Source organism: Crotalus tigris, unplaced genomic scaffold, assembly GCF_016545835.1.
Source record: "Crotalus tigris isolate CLP2741 ecotype Arizona unplaced genomic scaffold, ASM1654583v1 scf7180000017968.19369539983:2297261, whole genome shotgun sequence".
In the NCBI taxonomy this organism is placed as follows: Eukaryota; Metazoa; Chordata; class Lepidosauria; order Squamata; family Viperidae; genus Crotalus; species Crotalus tigris.
Window position 1 is genome coordinate 146,605 of NW_024096750.1, and position 20,565 is coordinate 167,169.

Here is a 20,565-nt window from a genome sequence, read left to right on the forward strand (position 1 = left end):
GCTATATCTCTTTACATGCTACACATAACTTGCTTTCCTTTATTGTAGGACAAAGGCCTCCAAACTTGGCAACTTAGAATAGAATAAAGCTGGAAGGGACCTTGGAGGTCTTCTAGTCCAGCCCGTTGTTCAAGCAGGAGAACCTATACCATTTCAGACAAGTGCCTGTCTAGCCTCTTAAAAACCTCCAGTGAGGGACCGCCCACTTTAAGGCTTGTGGACTGGGTGAAGAATTCTGGGAATTGAAGTCCACAAGTCTTAAAGTTGCCACCTTTGGATGCCTCTGATGAAGGGAAAAGTGCAATGTTACACTTAGCAAAGTAGTTGTAGTTGGGCATAAATTGTCTTCTTTTAGTGATATTGAGTGGCCTGTTAAATTAAAAAAAAAATACTGGAGGAAGAAATGTTTATTTGTGCATAAAATTATGCTAGCTATGATGTTTGGTCAAGATCTAATAAAAATTTGCCCTCTTACAGGAATTTGGCCCAAATATTTGTGGATTAGATCTTAGCCGTTTCACAGTCGCATCTTATTTACAGCAATAATTTGTTAAAGTCCCTTCTAGTCGTAAAAGGAGGATGTCCTCTGATAGGCAGATGTTTTATAGATCAAATTATCTTGATTTTGCAGGCAAAGATGACTCAGTTGCCCGAGGCGGAAAAAGAGAAGATAGCTGAACAAGTGGCTGATTTTAAGAAAGTCAAGAGTGAGCTTGATAAGGAGATTGAAATATGGGATGACACCAGCAATGACATCATCGTTCTCGCTAAACGGATGTGTGTGATTATGATGGAGATGACAGACTTCGCAAGGTAATTGTGCAAAAATTTAAAAGAAATATATATTTCTGAGCACTGGAAGTCATTGTCACATTCAAAATGGAAAAGAGAAAAGGCTTTATAATGATAGGTGACAAGTGCATGTCAAAACTAATAGAACCAAAAATTAAAATGTTCACTGTAAAATATAGAAATGCCACAAGGATTACTTAAAGCAGGGGTGTCCAACCTTGGCAACTTTAAGACTTGCGGACTTTTAACTCCCAGAATTTCCCAGCCAGTCACTGAAGCCCACAAGTTTAATAATAATAATAATAATAATAATAAAGTTGGAAGGGACCCTGGAGGTCATCGAGTCCAACCCCCTGCTCAGGCAGGAAACCCTATACCATTTCGGACAAATGGCTGTCCAGTCTCTTCTTAAAAACTTCCAGTGTTGGAGCATTCACCACTTCTGGAGGCAGGTTGTTCCATTGTTCCATCTAACTGTCAGGAGGTTTCTCCTTAGTTCTAGGTTGCTTTTCTTCTTGATCAGTTTCCATCCGTTGCTTCTTGTCCTGCCTTCAGGCGCTTTGGAGAATAGCTTGACTCCCTCTTCTTTGTGGCAGCCCTGAGATATTGGAACACTGCTATCATGTCCCCCTCCGTCCTTCTCTTCGTTAAACTAGAAATACCCAATTAAAGTTGATAAGAGACCCCTGCTTTAAAGTGTATGTTGGTTTGGAGGAAGACAGTGAGATGTTCATCCTTTTCGATTTTCTGTTTTGCTTATGCTTATTTGCTCTGGCTGACACTTTTATGATGAATACATCACAAAATGATGTAAGGCAAAGAAGACCCTTGGTTAAGAAATAATTTACATGACAACTAAAAAAGTTGGACTTTACTCACTTAGTGCTTTTCATTGTGATATTTAACCATGGCTGCATTAGAAACCCGAATCAATTTTGCACTAATTGAAATGCCATGGCTTTTCTCAATGAACCATGAAGATTACTGTTTAGAAAGTAAGTGCATGGAGGTCTCTAGGACAAATGATGCTTCTACATTCAGAAGGGGAAGGAAATGCATATCCAAGCAGTTTAAATAGGTTGTGTAAATATGGTTTTTCTTTAGTGGTTCTCATAACTCTGGTGTCCTAAAGAAAATAGTAGACAATCAAACTATAACATATTGGAACTAAAACATGGCTAGTAATGGCTTCTACGAAGAATGTGTTGTATCTATCTGGTATAAAGTGTTCTTTGATACAATACCAATTTTGATGCAGTACAGGGAGGGTGGCAAGTTTTTGTAAATCTCCATCAATCCCTAATTTAATTTAGAAGATTGGATAAAATGCAGAAGGAGGATCAGGAAACTACTGTGATGATGATAGGGAAATTACTAAAATTGTTTCCCTTCTTCTGTTGCTGATAATTGACTCAAAAAGATGCAGTGTCCTTATTTTGTAGGCATTCAGTGCTCTTCAGTCACCTATCATACAAAATCATTTAAAGATGACAAGGAAACATCCTCTCTCTAGAACAGTGGTTCTCAACCTTTTTAATGCCGCGACCCCCAACCGGTCGTAAGTCGAAGACTACTCAACCGGTTGTAAATCGAGGACTACTCAACTGGTGCAGCACCGTTTGCAGAATGGGACTTTTGGCGGGCTCAGCAGGGCAGAGACAGCCTGGACAATTCCTATTGGCTTTGGAAAGCCAATAGAATTAGACTCTATTCAAGAGAGTCTATTCTATTGGCTTTCAAAAGCCAATAGAATAAAAGGGAGTAGCACAGCTAAGGAAAAGGGGGGAAAAATGGTGGAGTGCGTTGTTTGGCAACCCCCATGAAATGGTCGTTCGACCCCAAATGGGGTCCCGACCCTCAGGTTGAGAACCACTGCTCTAGAAATTGAACCTATTCTGTCACACAATGATGTACCACACTACTTTTCTGGTAGCTTCCATTTCAGCACATTTGTATTTAAAAAGATTTACAGATTTACTAACTACCTACCATGACTATGTTAAAAGATTTCCCCACCTCCAAAATTTCTGGTTTCCTTCTTGAAAGAGAATCTCAAAACAGTCCTAAATATGGCTGCGTCCCCCTCTTTTTCCCCCTAAGAAAAACAAAATGGCCTAGAATTCTTTTTTTTCTGTCTCTTCTGAAAGCCTCAAGAAAGGATACTTAAGACTGCTCTCTAGCCAAACACTTTCACCCTAAATTTTGGGTATATTGCAAAAACATTAAAGCTAAATAAAAGAATAACCTAAAGGTGCTACAGATTGTGTAATGCGCAGCCTCAATCCATACATTTGTATATACAGTAAACATTTTTTTTCCATCTGTTAATATTTAAAGTAACTAAAAGGTACTTTTAAAATATCATCTTTATGAATATTCTTTAAATGTGCAATCCAGAAAGGATTCTTGTATCAAAACGTTTTCACAAAATATAGTTTCATAAGCAAGATCTTTGAACCTCTTTCCTACTGCCTGGATCACTTTTTAATGCTGTGGACAGAAAAAGGAAATGAAGGTGGGTTTATGCTGCAGCCAGGGCCTTAGAAGGCAACCTTCCCCTTACACCATCAAAACTGCAGGGCAATTTCCCACCTTTATCTGCCAACTCTCCAGAGCAGATTTTTGGAATATGAGGGGAACTGAAGGAGAAAGGGAATTGGCAAAAAAAAGTCCTTTTCCTCATTCAGAAAAGGCTACTGCTGAACTAATAGTCACCTAAATGTCTATGGAGATTCTCAGTCAACCATGTCATAGTTATCCAAAGTTGCTTTTTCACAAGGCAACTGGACTTTCTTGTTTTTCTTTGAAGATGTTTCACTTCTCAGCCAAGAAGCTTCTTCAGCTTTGACTGGGTGGTGGGGAATGGAAGGATTTATCCTCCTTGCAGACAGCTGGTCATTTGCATTCTGTTAGAGAGTCGTTGAGGTCACCTGGAGATTTATCTGTGTCGTCAGGGTCACCTGAGCGTGCAAATGGGTGTGGACCCTTCTTGGAACTGCTGAAAAACTGTCTCTTAGATAAGGGAGAGACATTCCATCCCCCGGGGGAAGGTCATCCTGCAGACAGTGCAAGCAATCCCAAAAGCTCCCCCCTCCCAACAGAATGGCAGACCGCAAAGAAAGGCTTCAGAAAAGGGAAAATTGGCATAGGATTAAAATACATTTCTTTGGGGACCTGACACATACAGATCATACAAGGTTAAGAAAAAAAGATAAACGTAATGCATATTTTATGTATTTTAGATGTTTTAAAACCTAAAAGCTATAGAAGGAAAACTGAAAAGTTGACGTTTTCATCTTGTGAATATTTAGCCCCTTTAGGGACAAATAAAAATATAGTTGATAGTCAAAAATCTCAAACAGCAATAGTTTTTTTTTTTTTTTATCTCACGAAATAAGGCATGTTTTAATAAAATTTTGTTGCGGAGCAGATGAGTTCACATTTTGAAACATTCTGGTATCAACTCCACCATCAATTGCTGAATTGTTGCAATTTAATTAAACGATTGATGAACTTAAGAAATCTAGATATAATGTACTTTGTTTCCAAAGTAAAAGGGTATCTAATAGTGAAAATCATAATGCCTTTCTCAAGGAGAAGCAGCCGATGTGCCATATAACCTTTCTAGATAGAGGACATGTGGTGCCCAGAAGTGGCTGCCATTTTGAAAGTGGCCACAATTATTCAGTTTGCGAGAATTTCAGCCACTCCTAAACTGGTGCCCATTTGGGATAGCACAACACAGCCTCTGAATGGGAAGGCCACCTAGTGCTTATCATTGGGAAAGATGATCTTCAGAAAAGATAAGTGGAGCAAGGCATTATGGGGGGAAGAGGCCCAAGAAGGTGGGACCCATTGGGGCAGGAAGCTGTGTGAGGGCTACCTCAGAGGGTGAGGGATTCCTTGGGTGGCCCAGGGCAGGCCCTGTGTGACTGGGGAAGTGTTTCAGTACAGAGCTTGGCCTCACCCGCTTAATGACTGCAATGGGGAGAGCCAGGATTGTGATCATTAAGTGAGGCCACATGATTGTCTCACCTAAAGACAACTTATAATTCCAGGGTCAGTCATGGTCATAAGTACCGCCATTTACCAAAGGTAGCCATTTGTAAAGTGTATTCACTGTAATCTAATTGAAAGATGATGAAGACATGGATCATGATGGCTGTTTGTTTTCCCCCAAAGAGCTGCAGCTGTTGCAAGAGACAAATGTTCTAAAATATTATAGCTGCCATTTTCCCCCCCTTTGATAGTTTCTTCAGCAAAGCTCGGGAGAAAAAAAAATCTCATCTTGTTCCTCCTCTATTTTTTAATTTATGATCATATTTTAATCTGCATAATTGATATAAACCATTTGTATGAAGCAAAGTAAACAAACACTGCAAGGAATTATGTGCTTTGCCTTTATGTCAAACAAGGTTTGAAAGTAAATTTGCTTAAATTTTGGCAGGCAAATATTGCTTTGGACTCGACAGGTAAACAGCACTGGGGTGTCAGGCTGTTCTGCAGATCATAAAAAAAGCACATAAGATGATCTTGCTAACACAAAGAATAACTGGTGGTGGGTTTCAGCCAGTCTGCACCAGTTCGGCAGAACCGGTAGCTAATTTTTTGTTGCCCAAGCCCAGAATGGACTTCCAGAAGCGGCATCCACACAGAGAACTGGTAGTTCACATATTTGAATCCCACCACTGGAAATAACCAATTAATAACAAAAGATTTTCTTGTTACTTCCCATTCTTTCCATTTCCAGTGCTAGGAAATATGCAGATTTAAATTGGCTTATCTGTAAAAAGTATCTACAGGCACATATAGCAAATATTTTTCCACCTGTGCGGAAGGTATAAATGCTATCAATCATGGCACTATAATACAGGAATTCAAGCAAGCAATGGAGTGGTAATGAATGATATCTAAAGACAGCTACTGTCTTTGTTATATAAAATTATATAATGTAAGATTGTCCTGATAATGATATGTCACCATGATTAATAGTTTTTATAAACCATGATTAATTGTTTATATAAGGCTGGCCAGGTATGCAAAAACCTATTTGCTTGGGAGAATTCAGTTGGATTATTTTGAAAGTCTTGGTGCAGGATGACATTACCAATTCTTTCTAGGTTGATTTAAAAATTATAAACTCTTCTTTGTGTGATTTCTCTTACCTAGATTCCCTCTTACAGTCTTTCCCCTCTAAAATTAAATTGGTTATGTTTAACCATTTCAAAGGACACTTTTAAAGATGAGTTTCTCACAAGAGAGAAGAAACATGTTGTGAATATACATCTACCTTCCACATTAATTAATGGATCATCACCTGAATTAGTACTGTGGAATCAGGTACACTATTAGATGCTTTTATTTTTATTTATTTTTTAATCATGGAATTTACAGGTAGACCTTGACTTATGACCATTCATTTAATCTTCCAATCTCGCTTTTGACAAGCAAAGTAAAGGGAGAAACCAACCAGGAAAGGTTGCAAATCACAATTATATGGCATCTTGTTTAACAACCATGGTGATTCATTTAATTAAAAGAATGCAGTCATGTGATGCCTCGCTTAACAACTGCGCCACTTAGTGATGAATTTTCCAGCCCTGTTTTGAATTGTAAGTCAAGGACTACTGGCATTCATTATTTATAATATTTGTTCTTTTAACTACCTACCACTCTTGAGTTTCTTGAATTTGCTGAATATTGTATGTGAGAAATTTAAAAAAAAAGCGTTTAAAATGTTCCAGAAAACAATTTCCATTGTTTCCTGGAACATTTTAAACATTTTGAGCACCCCAGTGTCTATACCTGACACTTTCAAAGGATGCCAAAAGATTAGTGAATCGGGACTTTATTGAAGCCATATTAATTCCTTCAACTGACTTTTCAAAACCTTTAATTATCTGGCTCTTAAATATAATTAATATTGTAATTTCTGAAAGATTTCCTAGATTGCTTTTTACAAATTTGACGTCACTGGTTATTCAGTACTTTATATTAATATAATAGCTGGCCATAGAGATGTGTGATATATTCTTGATGAAGGGCGTACATTTTCACATTTGAGTTGGAACCATCTAGAGGTTGGTTCTCGCTGATGAATTGCATAGCATCTGGACCCTCAGAGAAAAACCAGCTGGATTCGTTACTAACAGCAAAAGTGCCGCAGCACGGCTCTCTGTGATATGTGTAAGTAAAACAAACATATTAAGGAAGATTAAGTAAAATACATACAGTTCAAAGAACTCAGTAAGATAGAAGACTGGATATAATGATAGTAATAAATTACACAGACAATAGTTACAAAATGAGGAATGGACCCAGGATTTAAGTAAACATTGAAACTTGTCACTTTAAGTGTGTAATCTACAGGCAGTTATCTCTATCAGACTGAAACATATCAGAACTTTAAAAGGAATATAACCCATTGTTCAACTCTGTGGATAACAATTGTTAGAGTTTTGATTGCTGCTAGCTGAGCATACAGGAACAATGTCTTCCTTCTTTCTCAAAGGGTATTGATACACTACAGCCTTATGATTTATAATGGAAGGGACCTAGGAGGTCTTCACCCCTTGTTCAAGGCAGGAGACCTTATGCCAAATCAGGGGTCTTCAAATTTGGCCCCTTTATGACTTGTGGACTTCAACTCCCAGAATTCCTCAGCCAGCGTGCCTATCTGAGGAATTCTGGGAGTTGAAGTCCACAAGTCATAAAAGGGCCAGGTTTGAAGACCCCTGATGTAAATAAAGGTTTCACAAAAGATTCCCAGTGGAAACTAAGCCAGCCTATTTTGTCTCTGTGACACTTTCATTAGTGGATATTAAGAGACCTTGGCCTGTGTTCCAGAGGGTCTACAACCTGGAACTAGACTTGGGTTCTCCAACTGAAAAGCGAAGAGTGGCTTCGCTTCAACAAACTTGAGACAGGGACCTAGTTGTAAGGAACAAGTCTTTGTAAGGCAGCAAGATCTCTTGTCTATTTCTCTTAGGTCTCTGATGAATAGTAAACAGTTATGTGATATACCAGGGGTGTCAAACTGCTGGCCCGTGGGCTGGTTTCATCATACCGGAGCCGCCCCCACCCCATTGCCAGCAATGGCGAAAAAGCTCCGATACGTTGTGCAACGTCACGTGACATCACGAGTTTGACATGTCTGTGATATACAGTCAATGTCTCTATGATTTCATGCTTTCCTGAATTGCTGATAGGGAGAAGTTCATCTCAAGCTTTGTTTTCAGATAGAGCAGGGGTCTTCAAACTTGGCCTTTTTATAAATTATGGACTTCAGTTCCCAGAATTCCTCAGCCAGCGTGCCTTGATCAGGCACTTAAACAATAACAAAAAGGAGATGGACAAATATGCAAATTATTGTATAAATAAATGGTTTTTTTTCCTTTTTCATAAATGTTCTGATGAGGGTCTCTTTTGTTGTTTCTAAAGCAAAACAATATTAATTGATAGCTTTCCCTTCAAGCTACAGTAACACTGTGTAAATTCAGCCCTTAACTCCGAGAGCAGTTCAGGTATGCCTACTTAAAAAGAAAAGAGGAAAGGTATTGCTAGAGGCTGATGACATTCATGCATATATTCACTTCCTGTGTTCACATCAAAGTATCTGATGATTGAAACTATATCTGGATTTCAAAGGAGCCCTCCCCAATGCCTTTGGATCAACTGTACAGGATGAGACTCTTGAGGAATTTCTGCTGTCAATGCAGCAAGCTACAGTTGTTAGAACTAGGAAGAAAATTGCTGTCTCACACAGAGATGACATGCGCCTTTTCTTTCAGGTTCCTTAAGAACACAGCAGAGGTGAACTTATTATTTTCACCTTGGGAATTGCATTAAAGACCTATCTTCTAGAACAAACCAAAGAGAAACTGAAAATGAATGAGGCAAAGAGGTTTCCTACTAAGACTTAGCAGACCAGAAGCAGTTGCTTAATTAATAAAGCAGCTGACCTCTTTTTCTTTGGGACCTGCAAATGCATACAAAATAATTACCATGCTGTCATTTTTCTAGAATGTCTGTATCATTCATTAAAGGTAGAGTGCCCATCTGTGTGAAGTCCCACTGGCTAAATCCTGACATAATTTCTTTTTGCGGGGGAGAAATGAATTCTCTCCTTGCATATATGATTCTGAAGTGCATATTAGCCAGAGCAGGCAAAGTGCAGCTGCCTGAGGACCCTAAAGGTGGGAAAAGACAGATAACAGAAAATAAGTGTTGGGCAGAGAAATACAATAAAAGACACAGTTTATATTAGAGGGTGCTAGTATCAGTAGAAAGGGCAAGTATGAAGCCTTCTTAGGAAAAAAGAATCGACAGATACTGGGTCAGCTACGGTAAAGTCAGCCCATATTGTTATCAGATTCAATATTTTACATTTTTTTATTGGAGGGGTAGGAGCCCAATGGTCATGGCAGTTGTACATAGAATAGAGTAGAGTAGAGTAGAGTAGAGTAGAGTAGAATAGAATAGAATAGAATAGAATAGAATAGAATAGAATAGAATAGAATAGAATAGAATAGAATAGAATAGAATAGAATATAGGAATGAAGAATAGAATAGAATAGAATAGAATATAGGAATGTAGAACAGAACAGAACAGAACAGAATAGAATAGAATAGAATAGAATAGAATAGAATAGAACAGAGTAGAATACTTTATTTGGCCAATTATGATTAGACACACAAGCAATTTATCTCTGGTGCAGAAGCTTTCAGCTTTCAGCAACAGAATCATCATCATCATCATCATCATGCCAATAAGGGGGGGGGGTTAAAGAAGATGATAAGAAGGATAAGTGATAATACAATAGCCATACCACATAGGTAAATATACATAGACACTAGACAGTACTGTGAGAATTAGATGTTCAGCAAAGTGATGGCACACTAGTTGTTTTATCTTGCAATGCCCTATAGTGGCGTCCTTGAGGCCTCCCTCAAGTTGAAGCAGATTATGTCCAGGATGTGAGGGGTCTGTAGATATTTTCTCAGCCCTCCTTCTGACCCGCACAATATAGGTCTTCTATGGAAGGCAGTCTGGTTGTAATTTCTGCAGTCTTAACTATCAGTTGGTGTCTGTACCTGTCCGTTTGATTGCTGTACCAAACCAGACTGTTATAGAAGTAGATATGACAGACTCGATAATTCCTCGGTAAAACCATATCAACAACTCCTGGGGCATTCTGTCTTCCTGAGTTGAAGCAAATGAATCTATACATCACTAGAACGCCTGCTGTTTTTATATCCAAAACAATTTCAAAAAGGACAGAGTACCTATAACCAGGGCTTTTTTTTTGTCATAGAATGCCCATAATGGAGTTCCATCACCTTTTTTGGATGGAACTTTGTAGAGTAGGCAAGGCAGGTTGTATGACATGTGTGAGTTCTGGCACATTTTTTTTTTAAAGAAAAAAATCACTGCCTATAACAGAGTGGGGTTAACTGTAAGGATGATGATTTACTATGAATATATCCTACTGTTTTCTCTGTATTGGTTTTATAGTGTTTTTTTTAATATGTCCAGATGACTAGCTAATAAAAATTTTTGTGTTATTGAGCACTTAAGTGGGCATTTTCCCGACAAAAGCCACTATATTGGCATGATCACGGCTACCATCTTAATTATTTAAATTCCGCAGCAGACACTGCTAGCATTAATGTGGAAGAATGAACATATTCAGAGCAGAGAGAGGTGGTGGGGGGGCTTTCTTGCTTCTCCAGACTTCACCAGGTGCTCACTCTGGAGCAGAAGGAGCCGTCTGCACTAGAATTTGCACTGGCAGATGAAAGGATAATAATAATAATAATAATAATAATAATAATAATAATAATAGTAGTGAGACACTACACCCCCAGTGAGACACTACTCCCACAGGGAGACACTACCTTGACGTGGTTGTGGGGCTTGTGTACTCTGAGGAAGATGAGAGCTATGCCAGAGGTTCAACCATACTGGACAGGTCTCATCAGAGGAGTCAGACAAAGAATAGAATAGAATAGAATAAATTTCAGAATGCCATACCAGTTCGGATGTCGCCCGGGTTAACAAGGTCCATGCTAGATTTGGAGTTCCTGGATATCTGGTGAAAAATGGGTTACAGGACTCAGGACTGTTGGCTGAGCAACCAGGGCTAGCAGCTGCAGAACTACTGGAAGAAAAGGTGTCTACCGTCGCAGATACACAGTGATTGAAAACAAAGAAATAATGATCTGTTACTACAGATCAAGTCCAACAAGAAGAGGATATCTAAAATGAATGCACCAGTTCTGGAAAGAACAACATCCAGAATCAGAAATAACAGAACAGAGACTAGCAGATCAACGCCGATTTATAACACGAAATAAAGTATTCACAGAAACAGAATTGGACGAACTGCAAAGGTTTACCCAGGGCAAAGAAATCAAAGCCTTACCAGAAGTAATTCAGAATGTAGAGGCAAACCAGGGGGAGTTGACAGTGAAGGAATCCAGCAGAGATATACAACTGTTCTCATTTGGAAACCAGGCACCTCTTCCTCAGGAAGAACAAAACCCTCTAACTAAAGAAATAAAAGAATTGAAACAAAGAATAACTGAGCATCTAGAAAAGCACAAAAACAACAGAATAAGGCAGCCTGCATTGAAGCTTGTTCCAAAGAAACAGCTAGCACAAGCATTAAAAGATGCAAATACTGCAATATCAAGTATAAGCACCAATTCACTGCAAGAAACAAACCAACTAATGTATAGCACAGCTGCAGTTATAACTGAATACCTGGGATGCAAAATCAACAAAGAAGAAAAACAAATAAACGTGTACCACAAAAATGGAAGGTTAGACTAGAAAATAAGATCAGCAAGTTAAGATCACATGCAAGCAAGCTAGAACAGATGAAAGAAAAGAAGCTGAAGAACAAGAAGACCAAAGAATACCTAATCAAGAAATACCACTTAGAAACAAGGAAGATCAAGGAAACACTGGAAATAATAAAGCAACAAATAACAGCTATAGCCAGGAAAGTCAGTAGATATGAAGCTCGAATTGAAAACTATAGGCAGAACCTCCAATTTCAATCCAATCAGAAACGTTTCTACCAATCCATCAATGGAGAAGCTGCAATGAATCAGTCAGTTCCTGACAAGGAAGAAACAGTACAGTTCTGGAAGCAGATATGGGATAACCCAAAGAAATACAACAAGGATGCGGCTTGGTTAAAAGAGGTAGATGCAAATAAAACAGAAGTTGAAATGAAAGAAGTAGTAATAACAACAAAAATGGTAGAAAAAAGAGCAAGGAAAATCAAAAATTGGTCAGCACCAGGTGAAAATGAACTGCATGGGTTTTGGTTGAAACATCTAACTGTTATACACCCACTCATTGCCAAGCAGTTCAACAATATGCTACAAGGAGGAGAAATTGAAAAGTGGCTAACAACTGGGAAAATCTACCTAATAATGAAAAATCCAGCAAAAGGGGCAACACCACGTAACTACAGGCCAATTACCTGCTTACCAACAACTTTTAAATTACTAACTGGTGTGGTAGCTGATGCAGTACAACAGCAACTAGTTGAAAACAATCTCTTTCCACCTGAGCAGAAAGGAAACCGCCCCAATAGCAGAGGAACAAAAGATCAACTCCTAATAGACAAAATGATCTTGGAAACCGCAAGAAAAGGGAGACCAACCTGAATGTGGCATGGATTGACTACAAAAAGGCATTTGACTCACTGCCATATGACTGGATAATAAAGTGCCTAGAAATAACAGGAGTCAGTAGAAAAATCAGAAAATTTGTGCAAAGATCGATGGCACAATGGAAGACAGAGTTGCAGATCAATGGTGAGAGACTGGGAGAGGTTAATATCAAGAGAGGAATATTTCAAGGAGATTCATTGTCACCATTACTATTTGTTATTGCACTGTTTCCTCTGTCAACAATAATGAATAACTCAGGACATGGCTATCAAACATCAAAAACATCTACCAGACTATCCCATCTCCTTTACATGGATGATCTGAAGCTGTATGGAAAAACATCATCTGAAATAGAATCGCTGCTCAACACTGGCCGTATATATAGCCAAGATATTGTTATGGAGTTTGGCTTGGACAAATGTGCCACACTTACTATCAAACAAGGAAAAGTAGTGAAAACTGAAGGACTCAAGATGCCCCATGAAAATAACATTAAGAGTCTGGATGAGGAAGATTACTACAAATACTTGGGTATCCTTCAAGCTGACAACATCAAGCACACTGAAGTCAAGAAAAAAATTAGAGATGAATACATCAAGAGAGTGAAGAAGATCTTAAAGTCCAAACTCAATGGAGGAAATACCATAAAGGCAATCAACACCTGGGCAGTTCCAGTCATTAGGTACACAGCTGGAATAGTGGCTTGGACTCAAGCAGAACTAAAAGCAGTGGATAGGAAGACCAGAAAAATAATGACAATGTCTCATGCCCTTCATCCACGCAGTGACTTTGACAGACTTTATCTACCAAGTAAAATAAGTGGGTGTGGAATGCTACAAGTACATCAGATGGTTGAAGAAGAAAAAATGGCTTTGGAAGAATATCTGAAGAACAATGATGAAGATGCACTGAAAGCAGTATATCAGGAAGGCTTACTGACTACTGGAGAGACCAAACTGACCTACAAGAAAGACCAAATGAAGAACAGAATAGAGGCATGGGAAGATAAAGCACTACATGGCCAATACATTAAAACAATAACTGGGAAAGCAGATAATAACAAGACCTGGCAATGGCTAAGAGCAGGAAAATTGAAGAAAGAGACCGAGGGACTAATTCTGGCTGCACAAGAACAAGCCTTAAGGACAAATGCATATAAAGTCAAAATTGAGAAGACAGCAACAGACAGTAAGTGCCGCCTATGCAAAGAAGCTGAAGAAACAGTGGACCACCTGGTAAGCTGTTGCAAGAAGATTGCACAGACTGACTACAAGCAGCGGCATGACAAAGTAGCAACAATGGTGCATTGGAAGATCTGCAAAAAATATCATTTGCCTGTAAGCAAAAACTGGTGGGATCATAAAATAGAGAAATGATAAAATTAAACTGCTCTGGGACTTCAGAATTCAAACAGACAAGCACCTGCAACATAACACCCCAGACTTAAGAATTGTCGATAAGAAAGACAAAAAAGTCTGGATAGCGGACGTGGCAGTGCCTGGAGACAGCAGAATAGACGAGAAAGACCTGGAGAAGATAACAAAATACAAAGACCTACAAATAGAAATAGAAAGACTGTGACAAAAGCAAGCAAGGGTGCAATCCCAAAACAACTGGAGACCACTTGAACACCATTGGCATTGACAAATTCGCTGTTAGTCAATTGCAAAAGGCAGCCTTACTAGGAACTGCTTCCATCCTGCGATGATACCTGTGATACCATCAAACATCCACATCTGCCTATCCCAGGTCCTAGGTAAGGACTCGATAGGTAGACAAAATGCCAAATCCAGTCTGAACATCTGGCTGACTGTGCGATGATCCATAGTAATAGTAATAATAATAATAATAATAATAATAATAATAATAATAATAATAATAACAACAACAATGGTGCATTGGAAGATCTGCAAAAAATATCATTTGCCTGTAAGCAAAAACTGGTGGGATCATAAAATAGAGAAAGTCATAGAAAATGATAAAATTAAACTGCTCTGGGACTTCAGAATTCAAACAGAAAAGCACCTGCAACATAACACCCCAGACTTAACAATTGTCGATAAGAACGACAAAAAAGTCTGGATAGTGGACGTGGCAGTGCCTGGAGATAGCAGAATAGAAGAGAAAGAACTGGAGAAGATAACAAAATACAAAGACCTACAAATAGAAATAGAAAGACTGTGGCAAAAGCAAGCAAGGTAGTACCAATAGTAATAGGCTCCTTAGGTGCAATCCCAAAACAACTGGAGCACCACTTGAACACCATTGGCATTGACAAATTCGCTATTAGTCACTTGCAAAAGGCGGCCTTATTAGGAACTGCTTCCATCCTGCGACGATATCTGTAATACCATCAAACATCCACATCTGCCTATCACAGGTCCTGGGTAAGGACTCGATAGGTAGACAAAATGCCAAATCCAGTCTGAACATCTGGCTGACTGTGCGATGATCCATAATAATAATAATAATAATAATAATAAAGTTGGAAGGGATCTTGGAGGTCATCTAGTCCAACCCCCTGCTCAGGCAGGAAACCCTATACCATTTCAGACAAATGGCTGCCCAGTCTCGTCTTAAGAACTTCCAGAGTTGGAGCATTCACCGCTTCTGGTGGCAGGTTGTTTCACTGATTAATTGTTCTAACTGTCAGGAAGTTTCTCCTAAGTTCTAGGCTGCTTCTCTCTTTGGTTAGTTTCCATTCATGATAATGTACCCAATTATTTAATACTGTACTCAATTAACAAAGCAAGAATTTGCTTATAGACTATTTTTATGTTTGGAGAATAGGATAAAGCAGAGTCATTGTTTAAAAACTGTGTGGAAAGTATCCACATTATCAAGCCAGTTTAGAGGTCATTTCAGCTTATTCCCTGCTTGTGGCTCTGCTTTTTGTTTATTATTATTTTTTGGGCTACCAGGATCTGCAAGAGAGTCAGAATTTTGGGCTTTCCTTTTTACAGAGGCTGGTTATTACAGGCATGTTGAAGACTTAATACATCTATTTCATTGTTTATTCTAAAAACAACAGCAGAATGTTGAATCTCTGTAGTTCAGGAATTTGCCACTAAATCTTGGTAACATATTATTGGGACAATTTGGGAGGAGAGAATCTTCCCACTTTGGACATAGATATGATAATAAAAATAGAGAAAGCCTTTTTAGATAGGAAATTTACAAAGACAAAATTTCACTTCTGAGCTTGGAGTTCTATTCTGGCTTGTGGGAAATATTGCAATGATACACAAATGCACATCAGAGATGTTCCAGATTCAGAGTGTCTCTCTGTTTCAAGCTTGAACTACTTCCAGTATAGCTGGGATACTTTTTTTGAGTTTGGAGCAGCCTATCTGAAACTCAAAACAATTTGGATTCCACATATTTTTGATACTCTTAGTGAGTAATGGTCATCATTATACAAAATTTCACATCTCCCGAGATGTATATTTACAATGTAAATCTCCTTAAAATAATAGCCATGGGTCCACATTATTAAATATTTTCCCATAGGAACAATACATCCAACTAAGTGATGCTGTGGAGGTTCTATCTCCATCTCAGAGACAAGACAGCCCAAGCCCAGAGACAAGACAGAAAATCCAATCAAGTCTAGTCCTTTATATCAGAAATCCTCAACCTTTTGGGCACCAGGGATCGGTTACATGGAGAGAGGTTTTTCTGTGGCCCGGAAGGGGTGTGGTTTTGTGTGCTGCCTGCATCCTGCGGATGGGGCTTTCCTTGTTTATGCGGACCAGTTGCTGGCATGCCACGGACCGGTACTGGTCCACAGACTGGGGGTTGGGGACCCCTGCTTTATATGCTTGCACCTAACGGACAGAAGTTTGCCAAACTAAAGCTATACATTACTTACCTACTAGATCCTGAGAGAGTCTAGGGTGTAGCTTCCCTTAACCTCTTCCCCCCTTCCACATCCAAGTTGGGACTGTGTGGTCTGTTACTCTGGGCTTCTCTATTGTTAAAGCTCTGCCCCACTGCACCTCCAGGTTCCCTCACACAGTTCCAATACACAGTGTTTGTTGTGGAGGATAGGGAATAAAAAGCTTCAGCTTAACCATAGCAAACTGGAGCGGCTGGGATGGATCTAGGTTCTTTCATTTTTGGTCCTGGATTGGGCCAAAAAAAAAACCTACCCCAGATAGAACCAATAGACAGTTTGGGCCTCTCTCTTAACTCCTGTTTGAAGAGCAGGAGGCAGTTGTGGACGAGTAAGGGTATATGTGAGCTTTGCATAGCTTTGTGTTTTGCACCAATTCTGCCCTTTCCTGAATCAGGAGGTGCTGGGCACAGTGACTCATGCTTTGATTACCTTCTGAATGGTTTACTGCAATCTACTCTACATAGAGCTGCCTTGAAGAGCATCCAGAAGCTTCATTTAGTCCACAATCCAGCAGCACAAGCAATTATGAGTATGCCTCATTATGCCCATGTCACACCTTGTTCTTGAGCTGCACTGGCTCACAGTTTACTTCCAGGTGCGATGCAAAATGTTCATCTTTATTTATAAATCTTTACATGGCACAGACTCAAGGTATTTGAAGGACTGCCTAACACTTATTCTTTCTCCTCTGCCCTGCTCTGGGTCCCTTCTAATCAGGGTTTGTCACTAGTGGGACCCAGGATCATCCCTTTTCTGCAGCTGCAGCTGCCCTCTAGAACAGGGGTCCCCAACCCCTGGTCCGGGGACCAATACCAGACCGCGGGATGCCAGAAACTGGGCCGCACAAACAAGCAAAGCCCCATCCGCGAGATGCAGGCAGCACACAAAACCACACACTCTCCTGTCCATGGAAATACCTCTTTCCACAGAACCGGTCCCTGGTGCCCAAAAGTTTGGGTACCTCTGCTCTAGAACACAAGACCCCTGAAATTAGGTTGGCTCCAACCCTGTTTACCTATTGGAAAGCCCTGAAGACCTGGCTGTTTTCCTGGTTTCAAAGATTGGGAGAATAATTGGACCCTTGTTGATGCATGGTATCTGGGAGTTTCTTTTTGTTTAGTCACTTTTGATTTGCATTTTTATATTGTATTTTTTTTTTTGAAATCTTCATTAGTCACCCAGTAAGTAATCATTAGTAAGATAGGCAGTCATTTAAACTGATTTAGATAAATACAATCAAAAGAACATACTAGCCTTTGAAATATTGTTGCGGAGGATATTTTCCTTGTGAGTCAGAGATAAGTATGTGGAAAAAAAGACAGATTGAAATATTTGGATAAGTGATTGTACTATATAATGAAAACATATATTTGAAGATGGATTACTAAGCTATTAGGAACTTTGAAATGTAATTAGACATCCATATTAATAAACACCTGTCACAACTGTTCAGAGAGGGTATCAAATACAAGATGTTCAAAGAAGGTATCAAATACAAATTTATAAGATATTTCACAGTGTTGTTAATTACATTGCGTACAGTGCAATTTATTTTTATATTGTTCTATTTCAAAGGTTTTATGAAAAATGGAAGTAAAGGTAGAAAGCTCCTTTATTTCTGAAAGTTTAACTGTTGCACATCCAAACTGCTGTTACAGATTTGTGACCTGAAATCATTTGCAAATGACTTCAATCTGTGTACTTTGTTCTTATGTCTCCTTACTCACAAGATCTTCAACCCTGAAAGCTGATGAGCAGGGGCATGCATAGTCAGTTCCAAACTAGCAATTCCTCTATCCCTTTTTATGAGTCCCCTGTCTTTTGAAATTAAAACTCTTTTAAACAATGCAAATCAACTGGAAATTCTAAGCCCCTTTATCTGGTTATTGTCAGCGATCAAAAAGAAAATGATAAACATCACACATTGAAACCATTGCTTTTATGATTGACTTTTTTTTCTTTCTCAACAAAATGGCTGACACTCTGTAGGGTAGGTTCTACTTATTCTCATGCAACTTTGAAGTCATATGGAAGAGTTGGCTAAAAGTAAATTTTCAAATGCATTCAGTGCCTCTTGGCAATATGGTTGTGTCTGGATACCAGTGTTTTTTTCAGCCATGAGTTAGAAGTGGTTTGCTGTTACCTTCAACTTTTCAGTGAGATTGACAGTCTTCAGACTTTGTGTCTCTCACCCACTGATAATCTCAACATGCTTTCTCAAATTGTGCCAACATCACCTAGGTGTTGCCATTTTTTGTAGGATAGTTGGATGCAATTCTTACCATGGCATCATTCAGAGGTGTCAACATTCAGCTCGAAAATCCAAATAAAAATCCAGATTCATTCTGTTTCTAAAAATCTTACTGTTTATTGAATACATGGCATGATAACGTCAAAGCAAAACTAACTCTGAGGTTCCCAGACACCAGTTCATAGAATTAAACAATAATTTCCTCAGCAAAACCCCCAATCACTCACGTAGTCCACATAAACAATTTCACTTTGTTATGGGAACTGCTTCCTCTCCACACCTGCTGTCGTGTCCTTGGAAAGGTTTCAGGCTCTCACGGTCTTCAGCAGAATCGTAGTGGTTTTGTTTCTCTGTCTAACCCATTCTAAAGCAACAACTCCCCCCTCTTATGCTAATGCCAAGTTGAAACAAAGAGGCACATCGCTGCCAAAGTTTCATTCTTGACAGAGGATTATGGGTGGTGAAGTGTTGCATGACAAAAGCAGTCCCTGTTCCTTCTTCTAGTTATAAGAACCTGTGGATAATTTTATTACTCATTTTTTATATATTCCCCTTTTATATTGTCGTCTCAGAAGGTAATTGTAATCAAGCCACCCAGTAGTAATCATTGGATTAATCTGATTTGCCTTCAAATTGTTTTGAGAGAGTAAAGAGTAATAATACTGCAGTTAAATTCCAGGAATCAGAATCCTATTAAAACTTTGGGGAGATAAGACTAGTTTTTGTATTATTTTAAATAACAGCTGACCATCTCTGATTCTGCTCTATTAAATTCTTTAATAAATTGGCTTGTAAATTGAAATTGATTTAAACATTTTTCCCAGTGGTCTTCCCCTTTAAACATTTTGCTGGGTGCTGTAAAAGAACTTGGAGATGACCTTGAGAAAGATATGAGACAGTAAAGTGGCTTACAAGATTGATATTGTTTTTTTTGAAGTAGGCCAGTTCAAGAAACAGACAAAGCAGAGATACATGGAACATTCTTTATTGTAGTAAGTTAAAATACAGAATTTTGAAAAACTGTCCAAGTTCCTCCCTCCCTGTATTTATGTATTTATATGCAATTTGGTTTCTTAAATCAATAGGCATTTCTCTCTGGCTTACAGGGAAGATAAAACATCAAACAGGATCCTTAAAAAAATGATCAACAAGCCTTTTAACAATAATTATTAAGAATTATATTAAGCAGATAAAACTAATAAGGAAACCTAATAGATGTACATATACCTATATAAAAGGAAAAATGTGGGGGGGAAAACAATCCCCCCCAAAAAGATAAAAAGAAACTTCCCCCTTCATCTTCAGCAAGCATATAAACATTAACTATCTCTGTCTCTTAAAATAAAACCAGATACATCTTCATTCCATACCTAACCCCATTTTCTATAAACTCATCTCTGAATTTCAGCTTTCCTTAATACTCAACAAAGGTACAGTAAAAATTAATAAAAATACCCAACAACATAACCATATAATCCCCCTTTCTATTTAATCTAAAACCCCTAATTCCTCTCTTAACAATTAAACATTACCAAAATATATAAACACAATATTAAACATTAGAAGAAATAATAACTCCTTGTTCAGATATCCAAAAACTATAATGTAAATATTACAAACTAATTCATTAGACCACTGAACATTTACAAAAGAGAAGCTATTCAACCCAGATAACCATTAAATATCATCCAAAATAGCATTTCATTGTTTCATCACAGTCAAACAAACCAATTTTGTAGTTTTCCCCTTCTTTCTCCCAACTATCTTTGTCCCATAGATAAAATTCTAACTCCCATTTCCTTTTAGTCTCTTTTCCTCTTCTCTTGAAGTTATTATTATCTTTATCCAAGTTCACTCTAAGTAAATCTGTTGTATTTCAAAGCAAACTCCCCTTTGCTCTTTGAGTACATTACTTCTATGTTTTTGATTTTTAAAT

General features: G+C 38.5%; 1 protein-coding gene across 1 annotated transcript in view; it reads left to right on the top strand.

Moving 5' to 3' along the window:
• LOC120308928 (catenin alpha-3-like) overlaps positions 1-20,565 on the top strand; it is a gene marked incomplete at its 5' end in the record, with an annotated part of 213,393 nt that overhangs the window by 139,959 nt on the left and 52,869 nt on the right. The window contains one exon of the mRNA XM_039345637.1: positions 632-813. Within this exon, the coding sequence (XP_039201571.1) occupies positions 632-813 (182 nt within the window). The remainder of the gene's footprint in view (positions 1-631; positions 814-20,565) is intronic.